The sequence below is a fragment of the Bidens hawaiensis genome, unplaced genomic scaffold (genome assembly GCF_021521415.1).
Source record: "Bidens hawaiensis isolate Kalapana, Puna unplaced genomic scaffold, B.hawaiensis_p1.1 tig00027056_1, whole genome shotgun sequence".
NCBI lineage: Eukaryota > Viridiplantae > Streptophyta > Magnoliopsida > Asterales > Asteraceae > Bidens > Bidens hawaiensis.
This window is the reverse complement of record NW_027494355.1, coordinates 200,006-212,578: the sequence shown is the minus strand read 5'-3', so window position 1 is coordinate 212,578 and position 12,573 is coordinate 200,006. Positions and strand designations below refer to the sequence as shown.

General features: G+C 35.3%; 1 protein-coding gene and 1 pseudogene across 1 annotated transcript; both read left to right on the top strand.

Annotated features, from left to right (window-relative positions):
* Positions 1-1,142: 1,142 nt before the first annotated feature.
* On the top strand, positions 1,143-3,523 carry LOC143574539 (putative terpene synthase 13; annotated as a pseudogene).
* A 3,083-nt stretch (positions 3,524-6,606) lies between these two features.
* LOC143574548 (mediator of RNA polymerase II transcription subunit 21-like) lies at positions 6,607-8,394 on the top strand. Its single transcript, XM_077059140.1, has 4 exons — positions 6,607-7,007; positions 7,259-7,336; positions 7,427-7,478; positions 8,191-8,394. Exons 1-4 carry the CDS (start codon positions 6,765-6,767, stop codon positions 8,265-8,267), a joined length of 450 nt encoding a protein of 149 aa, XP_076915255.1. The 5' UTR covers positions 6,607-6,764; the 3' UTR covers positions 8,268-8,394.
* The last annotated feature ends 4,179 nt before the right edge of the window (positions 8,395-12,573 follow it).

Here is a 12,573-nt window from a genome sequence, read left to right as displayed (position 1 = left end):
CACTACCTTAGCCTTAGTATTATTGCAAAGTTCCTCCTTCACAAGAAACATAAAAACATGTGTCGGGCAAGAATATTGCCCAAGCACCAAATGTGAAACACCATGTCGGCCTACCATTTTTGCAAATTTACTTATCCCCAAGAAACATAAAAAGTTAGTAGGGAATCAACATTGCCTAAGTGTTGAAGGTGTGGCACCTCTAGAGCAATGACAAGCAAGGCATCTATAACATGTTTATCGATGCTTAGACACCTCTGGAGCTATGAGCCTATGGCAAGCAATGTGCAATGAGTCCAGAGGCGGACCTAAAGAGAAAGGAAGGGGGCTGTCGTCCACCTCAGAATTTTTTCTTTTAGTGTTATATATATCTGAAAATCTCGAGCTTCCCCTGCAAAATTTTCCAACCACGCCCCTTAAGCTTTTGAAAGCGTTGAGAAAAAGAAAAGACTAAGTTTTAGTTACCGGGAAATTTAAATGATTTAAAGCATTGACAAAAAGCTGGCATCAATGCACCATCAACTTTTAAAAATCACTATAAATGATTTTAATTATTTATTTATTATTTTCTTTTATTCTTTGTATATTTATTAAAACCTCTTCTGTTTGATTTATATTCTATGATTGACTGTTTAGTTTTATTATTATAATATATATGTATACATATTTTAAATTTATTATAATACAAAAACATAATATTAATTATCATATCATCTAAATAAAACTAAAATAACATTAAAAAAAGTCATTATTGAAAAAAGTTACCGACTTAATATTGTGAATTTGAAAAAACAAATTCTACTCAGAAACCCCATTTAAAGGTTCCATTTTTTTCACCGGTTGAAGGCTATGATGAAGACGATGAGGTCTTTTGATGTATTTTTAGGTTAGTTTGGAGATTTTTTCGTCTTTCTAATAGTTATATGTAAATTAGTTTGATTGTATTTTTTTAAATATGACCCAACCATAAACCGATCAAAAGAAATTATTATATAGTAATAGCCAAACGATCTATAGAAAATTTCCGCCCCACATGGAGAAATTTCTGGGGTCCACCAATACACCAACCTCTAGAATTTTATAATTGTTTATATAATTCTTTTTTCATTCTTATGTTTTAAACTATTTCCAAATATGCATTGCAGCGTACGCTAGAATACAATGATGTAAAGCATGGAAAATTGGTAGAAAGTGTTCGGGAATTGATCAGCAATGATACTAATGATGTCAAATTCGATGATCTGTTAACGGTCGATGCTCTTGAACGGCTAGGACTTGATTATCTCTATGAAGATGAGATCAATCAAATTCTTGAAAGGTGTTACCTTCAATTGATTAACAAAGATTTCCTTCAACAGGGATATCTCTACGAGGTCTCCCTATGTTTTCGAATCTTAAGGCAGAAAGGTTTTCGCGTCTCGGCAGATATTTTTGAGCAATTCAAGGGAAAGAATGATAAGTTTATTGATGATCTTAAATATGACATTAGAGGTTTAATGGAACTATATGAAGCTTCACATTTATTTATAGAGGGAGAAGACATACTCGACGAAGCTGCAACATTTAGCAGCCACATGCTGCAAAAAACACTCAATTTTCTTGATGACAAAGAAGCCCAAATGGTTAAATATACACTTGAAAATCCAAACCGAAGAAACTTCACGAGCTTCAGTTTACATAACTCCCCCAGAGACTTTGACGCCAAAATCTTGAAAGAATTAGCAGAGGTGGAAAGTAGGATGGTTCAGTCCATTCGCAGGACCGAAATAAATGAAATCTTAAGGTGCAATTCACAATTTTCTTTCTTTTAACTACATTACACTACTGGGATAGTCGGATGTATCCCTCTAATATATATATAACATATCATCCTGCTTTCACAATTCATCCTAGTATCCTACCAACACAAATGTCTTATAATTATTTCTTAGCACTTCCACTAACCAAATTTTCTACAACTTTATTACCTTGATTATATATAAACCGTTTATACTAAACATGTATGTTCGTGTGTATGTATGTGGTATGCACGTGTGTATGATTTCCTTTATCTTAATAATAATATTTGAATATATTGTGATGTGAAGGAATTAAATCATATGTATTTACTGATTACTCTACTTTTTTGTGTACGTAGGTGGTGGGATGACCTAGGGTTGGGGCAAGAATTAAATCTTGCAAGGAACCAACCTTTAAAGTGGTATATTGTGCCTATGGTTTCCTTATCAAATCCGACCTTGTCGCAGCAGAGAATCGATCTCACAAAAACCGTCTCGCTCATTTATATCATAGATGATATTTTTGATATCTATGGGAGCCTTAATGAACTTACTTTACTTACAGAAGCGGTCAACATGTACACAACAAACTATAGCATCATTTCATATTTTTTCATGTTTTACTTTCCAATTTTTTCGATCATTAATACATACATATATATATTTATGCAGGTGGGATATCGGCCCTGTAGAGCAACTTCCATACTATGTGAAGTCATCCTTCAAAGCTTTATATGACACCACAAATGAGATTGCACGCAGAGTTTATGACAAACATGGATTTAACCCCCTAAAATCCTTACGAAAGTCGGTATGATCTATTGTTCATTGTGAAATTCAGATTTAACTAAATTATTAACTAACACAAAGAGAAAGTCATTACGGATTTGAACCCACGCGCGCCACTTTTGTGGGGACAAACACCAAACTGCTTGCAAGTAATGTTTTTATTATCCAATATATTATTACTTCTACAACACTTTCCAAAACAATTTTGCAGTGGGTGACACTGTTTAATGCATTTTTGGTGGAAGCAAAATGGTTTGCTTCTGGGCATATTCCAAAGTCGGAAGAATACTTGAAGAATGGGATGATCAGTTCGGGTGTACAAGTTTTCCTAGTTCACATGTTTTTTCTCCTTGGTGATGGCGTCATCAAAGAAAATGCGAACCTTATTGACAATGAGCATGACATTGTATCATCTGTTTCAAAAATTCTGTGTCTTACAGATGATTTGGAATCTGAACAGGTTAATTTTTTATTTTTTTCTCATGTTAACAAATATAGTATAATTGATACTTGACGGGTTGGCTGAACTTATCCTATCCCTTATCTTTTCATGTTGCACTTTCGTTTCATACTAAGAGGCTACAAAACTTCTTAATTTAATGTATTTAGGAATCAGGTATGATTAAACTTTAAACGGAGGGGTACATTAGCCAATCCTTTTCACACAATAATTGCGATATGTAAATGACTCTATATGTACGATCTTTCTAGCAGCATGAAAATCAAGACGGCCACGATGGATCATATGTCAAGTGTCTCCTCATGTCAAGCAGATGATTTCAGACACGTGGAAGTGTTTAAACGAGGAATGCCTCTTCCCTAACCCTTTTTCAAAACATTTCTTGCAGGGTTCTGTAAACCTTGCGCGACTAGTTCCTTCAATGTACGGCTATAAACAGAATAATTCATTTGATCTATTAGAAGAACATATAAGGTCTGTAATGCGGAAAGAGTTATAATATTAATAAGACCCTATGCCCTTGAACCCTTCCAACTTTTATTTTGTTAATACAATTAGCAACTTTAGTTTACTCATTAATTGGATGTGCTATCTTATAAAGGATACAAAGCTCATGTGTAACTTAAATGCTTTTAAAGAAATTTGGATATAGTTTGTTAAAAGAAATTTGGTATATTAATCCACCCCTATATGTATATTTGTAGAAGACTATAAGCTATAAATATGTGTTAGAATCTCTCTTGTGCACCTAATAAAACCTCACTTATAAAGTACGGTATATGATGGCGAGATGAAAACAAACATATCATTTACAAATCATAACCACTAATTAATATACTTCGGAAAACTATTTGGGACAATATTGACCTGTACACTCTCTAAACAATAAGATGTCTTCTATACTTTATTTACAAAATACTTGTGGTAACACCAAAAAAAGGTACAATGTCCATTAGCATCTACTATCATCACCTTAGAAACCTTGCTAATGATCTACGTGATGTAGATTCACCCATTATGGATACTAAGCTTCTAATGTTGATGATTATCCATAGTAGATCAATGTAATTATTCGATTTCAATTATGCTTCATATCATCTCTCTGTTTGTTTGATTGATTTTGCTCCATACATCCGTCTTGGTTCATAATTCAAGAGTGAAGTTTTAAAAGTATAGTGGAATCGAAACGCCAAAAATTGTGACTATTAAAAAAAGAATGAAAAAGGGTGGTTTTAAATCACTAAAGATTACGAATGTATTTTAAGGTTATTCGATTTAAATAATCTCAAATTTCATTTGCTCTAACCAACAAAATATTTACTATCACTTTCAACTTCTAACTTATTTTCTTTTGATACTATCAAACTAACTAGACTTTAACTCGTTAGTATTATTGTTGACATAACATTTTTCTAAATGTTAAAATAATTTTAAAATGCGTTGATCTCACACCACCTCTTCCTCTTTTTTCCACATTACTAACCTGCATCACCATCGCCACCCAACCCAATAGCCATCACCGGTTAAACTCCAACAACTGTAGCCACCGACCAAGGTTTACAACCACCCGCACCATCTTCATGTAGCAATCACCTCTCTCTTTCTATCTCTCTCTCTCTCTCGCTAGAGTAAAGGTGCATCATCCCTAAAAATCGTAACTACCACCACCATCCTTGAACATCCATTAGATATGGTGTGATGTTCTTGTCGGTGAGGGTTGTCTAGTTAGTGATGCGATCTATGATTTTCTGGTGGTACGTCCATGGCGGTTTAAGGGAAGTGGTGGTTCTATGGCGGTACATTGGTGAGCAGAAAAAAATGGGATGGGGTGGGGTGAAAGTGGGTGGTGGTGATTGTGGTGGAGGTTGAAGTTTGTTTACCAGGATCAATAAACACAAAAACGAAATTTAGATCATAAGCTCGATCTTGTAATTCTCATAGCTCGAAAATTACAAATACTTAAACTCCTAACTCACTTTTTGATATAACCCACAAGCTCAGGTATATATACTAGTTTAAATATGAAAACCTAATTAGACTAGAATACAAACTCCTTATTATACTCAAACACTAATTAGTAAAAACATATTTAAACAATTAATTAATAAATAAATTCATTGTTGTCCAAGTCATTGGTTCGCCTTGTTCACCAAGTAATTTATTCCATGTAAACCAAGTCACGCGCCAACTTGATAAACAAGACACGAACTCATCATAGGCTCGATGAGTCGGCCCAACCCGCCTCATTGACTCGAGGACGGAAATTAAGTCCAACAGAGGTGTATAGTTTTTCGGGTGGCAATGGCGGTAATGGAATTTAAGGTTTTATGATGAAGAAAGAGGAAGTTGTGGTGTGGGACTCAAGAAAGGAACCATGTTGAAAAGAAAATAAGACGTTGGTATGTTGGATAATTCTTTAAGTTGTTTAACTAAAGGCCATAGGTTCAAATCCGTTTTACACCCCCTTTTTTTAGTGTTTTTATGTTATCTTTTAGGTTTCATAAACTTAAACTTAAAACATATATACAATTACAAACACCACTCTCTGCCTTTCTCCCTTCTCTATCATGATTACACAGGCGGTCAGGCGCCACACCTCCTTATCCGGTAGTTCGGGCATCCGGCTGACCACAGACCACCGCCGTCCTTTGCGGGCTCATGCCTTTCTCCAGCCGCCTTCCTCCAGTCTTGCTTGTTGCTACTATTTCTCGAATCCTCCGACCATGACAGTGAGTTTAGATTCATATTTTAATTGTTCTTGATATTGTTAATCGTTTAGATAAATTTGTTAATTGCTAAGTTATTTGTTAAATTTTATATTATAATTCGCAAATTAAACCAGTGGTAAAGAATTATGATGTAATAAACCGACCCGAATCGTCAAACCGACCCGACCCGAATTTTTTTATATTCGATTCCATTAAATTGAATCATTTAAAACTAGTGCATCACCTGAAAAAAAATTCCTGGATCTGCCACTGTATAAACCTGTACATGAGAAAAACTTATTGTGTACATATATCCCAAACCCAAACACGAACCTGCTAATACCTGGTATACACGATAAGACACGAACCTGTCAGATAATTGGAGAAAGGTTCAGCCGCTCGGTGGCCGGTGGCGCCACTGTAATTGCGAGGAGGCCGGACAACTGAAGAATCAGAGACGTGGAGAGGTAGACTGGAGAATCGAATTGTTGCGAATACCGGAGATGTGGAGGGAAACCACCGGGCTACCGGAGATCTAGAGAGGGAGAATCGATCCTTGATGTTGGATTGAAAGGATGTGTGTCGCGTTCGATTGTTTGGTATATAAATTTACAGTATTTAACATATTACATTATTATATATTTTTATTTATAATAAAATCTAATCAGGTACTAATAGTAATGAATAACGAGTACTTAACAGTTAAACGGGTATATTATATGTTTGGACACGAAAATTAACAGTGTCTACATACATGAAACATGTTAAAGGTTACACCAAAGAGTACCTATTAAAGTCGTATAGATTCGTATTATGTATTCGTTTATCGTGTCTAAACTGTGGTTGGATAAACTTGGATTGGATGATTTAAATCTGGTTTCCAGTTATTTACTCTCCGAACTTGCTATCGGTCGACTTGTATCTTCACCCCCAAACCCACCTCCGTGATTTGATTTCATTTTCATTCATCAATCAAAAGGCATAAATTCAAAATTGTAGACAATTAGACATAAACAAACAAACAACGAAAAGATGGACATAATATCACAATTACAGGAACAAGTGAACACCATCGCTGCAATCGCCTTCAATACCTTCGGCACCTTGCAACGAGACGCGCCTCCAGTTCGCCTCTCACCTAATTACCCCGAACCTCCTGCCGCCGCACCTACCGCCGCTCCTGCTCCTAATCCTACCACCGAAGAATCGCCGAGTAATAATATAGCTGAAACACCTAAGCTTCTCAGTGCTGAACTCGTTAAAGCTGCTAAACAGGTACCAATTGGTAAAGGGTTTGTTAGGGTTTATTAGGTTAATTGATTGAAATTAGATGTTTGGATGTGTCTTTGTGAAAGTGATTATTGAGAATTTTTAAGAACTAGAATCAAAATTAGAAATTATATTTGTGTATTTAGACAGTTAAAACTGATTATTGCAAGTTTAAAAATGAAATAGTTAGTTAGGGAACTTATGAACACAACCTTGGGTTCATTGTGAATAACATTTACGTGTTGTAACGTGTGTAGTTTGATGCATTGGTAGCTGCTCTACCATTTTCAGAAGGCGGTGAGGAAGCTCAGCTAAAAAGAATTGCAGAACTTCAGGTACCCAATTTATTATACCGATAATGATAACAAACAAACAAACTGAGTGTGGATTGTGATATTACTGATATAATGAACTTATGTGCGTAGGCTGAAAATGATATTGTTGGTCAAGAACTACAAAAGCAACTTGAGGCTGCAGGTAAGTTCAATATTTTTATTATTTTCCTACGTTTTCCAATGAATGTCGTACTGATTTTTAGGTTTATTTCTTGGCTCAAATTAGAGTTAGAGTTATATTTTAACTTTAGAAAATCAGATAACTCATTGTTAGTTCAAAGTCGCGGCAATTCTCAAATTTGGTTTCTACTGTTCACTCAACTTTGGTTCTTGTGGTTTACATACACTGCAACTTTGGTGGTCTCTACTGTTCACTCAAACGTAACACAGATGGTCCTTGGAGTGGATGAACCATTTATGTTACGTTTGACTGAACTTTAGGGACCACCAATGCAATTTCTCGAAGTTAGGGACTAACGTTCTTATATGGGTAAACCACATGGCCATCCATTATAATTTAGAGAAAATATCGAGGTAGCAAATGAGTGGGTAGGATAAGGGGTGGGTCAAAATACTTTAGAATCACAAAAACATATTTCTCAGTTTTCCAGTGTGATAGCTGTGACTTTTTCGAATCAGATAATAAATTTACATGTACACACTCAATCATCAATATGCTTTCATCGTTTTAAAATATGTGTCTTTTGACCCTAAAAGTCAGTTTTCTCAAATACTGCAAATTGAAACGTTATCACTCTTTTTAGTTTGTTTTTCCCTGTATGAGATACAATAATCATCTTGCGTGATGGTATGTGATAAGTTTGACATGCTAATAATGGTATTGGTGATGTCAGAGAAGGAATTGAAACAAGTGCAGGCATTGTTCAATGAAGCAGCAGATAATTGTCTCAACTTGAAGAAACCAGACTAACTGGATGGAATGGGATCTTTCTTTTGTATCGGTAAGGTATATTGACTTTAAAATCCAGTTAGATAGCCAGTTTTCATTGTATCTCTGCATGTTTTTCGGCTTTTTTAAAGATAAAACTTATTCTTGTTATTTGTCACATATCTTCGATTACTCTGTCTGTATCTTCTTTGTCATTTTCTAACTTTGATTGAACATCATTTGTATGACATTGTTATTTGTTGACGACGTTTTTTTATAAAATGAAAAGCTTTTGGTATAAATTGATCTTAAACGAACAGTGCATCATTAACACCAAGATCAGGCTTCGGGTCATTTCATGGTGAACGTAATCTGCCAGTATCTTTTCAATATCGTTATTTATATGCCAAAATAAAGCAATATTTGGTAGGAAAGTTGAAGAGACTGTCGAGCCCATGCCTACTTTAGCTGCCTGCATAACGCCAAAAAAAACGTAAATAATATGGATTATTACAAATTTCTTTGGACGTTCCAGAGTAAATTTATGCATTAGGAATGCACTTTGGAGATTCACAACCCACCATATGACCTGTTTTTAGGCCTGCAAACGAGCTGAACTAACACGAATGGAGCATTTTTGTGGCCGTTCGTTTAACTTTGACTGAACAAGTGTTCGAACATAAACAACTAAACAAACAGGGGTGTTATTGTTTGTGTCTGTTCGTTATGAAAATAAGTGTGTTTTTGTTCGTTTATGTTTGTTTGTTAACAATATAAATGTATAGTTCACAAACGTAACTAAAAATAAATGAACATATATCTTGCGCTATAGGTATGGAGTATAAGGATGTGGACTCTAATGTAGGAGTGAATTAAACAAAATCTCATATTTTTCCTATAATTTTGATATGTGGAAAGATAAGTGAAGTAGATAGCAGTTGTATTTGCTAACCGTTAAAATACCTCAATAATTTACATCTCTCTCTCTCTCTCTCTCTCTTGTGGGTTAGAACTAGGGCTGTTTAAATGGATCGTCGTTAGCCGCTCGTTCGAAAATGGCTTGAAAAATGCTTGTTCGGTTTTGGCTCGGTTTGGAAATGAGCCGTTCGGCTTGGTCTGGTTTGAAGCAAACCAAGCAAGAGCAGAGTCTTGCTCGGTTCAGTTCGGTTTGTTTTTACTTGAATTTTTATTTTTATTTTTTTCTATATATATATATATATATATATATATCTTATGTAAATATATAAAAATAAAGTATTTTTTTAAAATTGTTGAAATTTCTCTCTTTTGTGTTGATTTTAAAGTTTAATTTTAAACTCTAGCTGCTCATTTTATATAAATTTTCTTGTTAACTTTTGAGTTTTAGACATTTTATGGGTGAAAGTCTAGACATTTTGGAGTTGGAAGTGTTGAATTAATGATATTTTTAATTTTAGGACTTTAAAATTAAAAGCTTTGTACAAACCAAGCCGCTCGGTTTCAAACCAAACCAAGCTCAAGCATAAAAATATCGCTCGTTTCCTAAAATCCAAGTCGCTCGGGTTGACTCGCTTTCAAACCAAACCAAGTATGAGCAAACATGCGTTCGGTTCGGCTCAGTTTGTGAACATCCCTAGTTAGAACCAAGGACCTATCTCACCGAACACGTATGGTAAGAAACTCATGTGTTATATGGGTTTAATATATAAAGAAAAATTTTGAAAGAGTTAATTGCAATTATGGGCCATGTGGTGAAACCCAAAACGCAGGTTATAAAACCCGTGGTGACATTTTAGCTGATATGGCCCTGTGGTGGTCCCTTTTTTTTTTTAATTATGGTCCACCGTCAGGTCACAACGTCAGTTTGTCTGTAAACAAAAACCCGAATACCCCTGTAATTTGCAACCTAGTGGTTTTTAATAAATGCAATTTGAACCCTCGTTCTGTTAAACGATTTCCCTCAAAAAGTAATAACATAACCGTCCACAATGGGTTTCAAACACGGATCTAGCCACACTAAGTAAAACACCCGCAACCAACTAGACTAGAATGATTATTGTTAAAAGTTTGATTATGTTTATTGAAATACACACAACCACCGCATCCGCTCACTCGCAGAAAGACCATAATTGCAACTAACTCATTTTGAAAAGTTAGTGATGGAGACAATATTTTATTTTTGTTATTCGCATGTGTATTGAGTGGGATTTTTTTTTATCAAATTTAGTAACTACTATAATATATGGTTGTTAATCACTGGCAATCGTGTCACATGCTCCTTCATTCAAATTATCCATGTGTTCCTTAAACATCACATTATAAGTACCATAACGTTCCTCTAGCAAAATATCAACCAACTTCAGTGACATCACAAGGTATGTTGTCAGCAGTTACTTCACTTACTCCGTACAAAACTGTTCCAAAACAACACTTAAATCATGCTCATCCTCATACAACACACATACACAGCGTTACTACCTACGATCGACTAAAATGGCGTTCAAACGTCCCTTTAAAACGTGATCGTTTCTTCTGCAAGTGCGTCAGCAGACCGCTGCTGCAGGTACTTATTGTTAATTTCTTGTAAATCTATAACGAACAGCCGTAACATTTGAAGTTAACAATGCTAATAACAATTAAGGAAACTTATAAATAATTAGTTTTTTAAAAGACCAATATCGATATGGGCGCAGTGGTGCCCATTGCGCCCATAAGCTATATTTCTTTTACATAAGGTACTGCCGCACAGCTCTATAACTTTTCTTTCGTATATTTATTGTACACCGAAATATATGATAAAAAAAAAGTTAGAAAAAGAAATCCGGTAATCCAGCAACTTTAAGAAGGAAGACAAATTACTATTGGCTTTCTGAATATGTGCATATTAGAAAGTGAGGTGTAGGTTTCTTACGACCAATCGACATAGACAGCTTCCGAATAGTGTTTGGTCCTATATTGTGTGTACAAATTAAATAAGGGAACACTATTTGGCATAGACAAACGAGCATTCACGAAATATCAAGCAAAAGTTAGTTGGAAAATTTTTATAGGGCGCGTGCCATAATTCATAATTGGGCTACGTTATGTTGGTGCTAAATGCCGAAGATGAGGCACCACCTTTAGTGACGGATCTAGAAAAGAAATTCAGGGGTATCCAAAAAACAAAATTGGGACCTAAGGGTATCCTATTTTGCAAACGCTTTACAGCTAATTTATCAATTGTGAAAGGTGTAGTTTATAAAAAGAAATTTGTTAGAGCATGTTTGGGATTGAGTTTAAAAACTACTTATTGTCTTATTGGCTTTTTCAAAAAGTCATTTTGAAAAGTCATGATTTGGGTGTTTTAGAAAACTGTTTTTTAACCATTTCAAAAGGCTAAAATAAAAGTAATTTTTGTGATTGCCAAACATCATTTAACTTATAGGCTTTTTGAAAAAGCCAATAAACCAATAAATTGTTTTCAACCTCAATCCCAAGCATGCTTCAATGCGGGATACAAACCTACATTACTGTTCCGCAAGAATTAAAAAAGTCGTGTTAGGCAAGCACCGAATGTGAGGCACCATCCTAATTAGCCACCATTATTGCATAATTACTTCTTCCCAAGAAACATTAAAAAGTCTAGCACCAATATTGCCCAAGCGGTATTAAAGGTGTGACACCTCTGGAGCTATGGCAGGCATGGCCCATGTAGCCTGTTTATCGACGCTTAAACACCTCGGGAATGTCGTGTCACTAAGCAATCCTTAGATGGCCTGTGTAGCGAGCCAACGAATTTTTCTGCTAATGATCAGGCCAGCTGATTTCGTCCTGCCTTAAACTTATCAGGCAAGCGGCAACAACTCCCAATCAGCGATGTGTTTGTCATGCAAGCACAACTAGGCATGTACGCCTTTCTTTCCCAATGAGGTCGTGCCCGATTAGGGTTACCTTCACAAAACCCCCTCAGCCCAATAACATTGTATTAGTCCATATAATAAAATAAGCCAAACATAATAAATTTAGGATCGTAAAACCGGGTTTAGTACCATACCCCTACATAAAGCATGCTAAATTGGTAGAAGCTGTTCGGGAATTAATCAGCAATGATACTAATGATGTCAAATTTAATAATTTGTTAATGGTAGATACTCTCGAACGGCTAGGACTCGATTATCTCTACGAAGATGAGATCAATCTAATTCTTGAACAGTGTCACCTTCAGTTGATTAACAATGATTTACTTCAACATCCAAATCTTTATGAGGTCTCCTTGTGTTTTCGAATCTTAAGGCAGAATGGTTATCGCGTTTCTGCAGGTTGAATTCTAAGAGCTCTTTTCTGTTTTTTTAATCTTTCCAATTATGAGTCACTAATATAAGATTTTCAA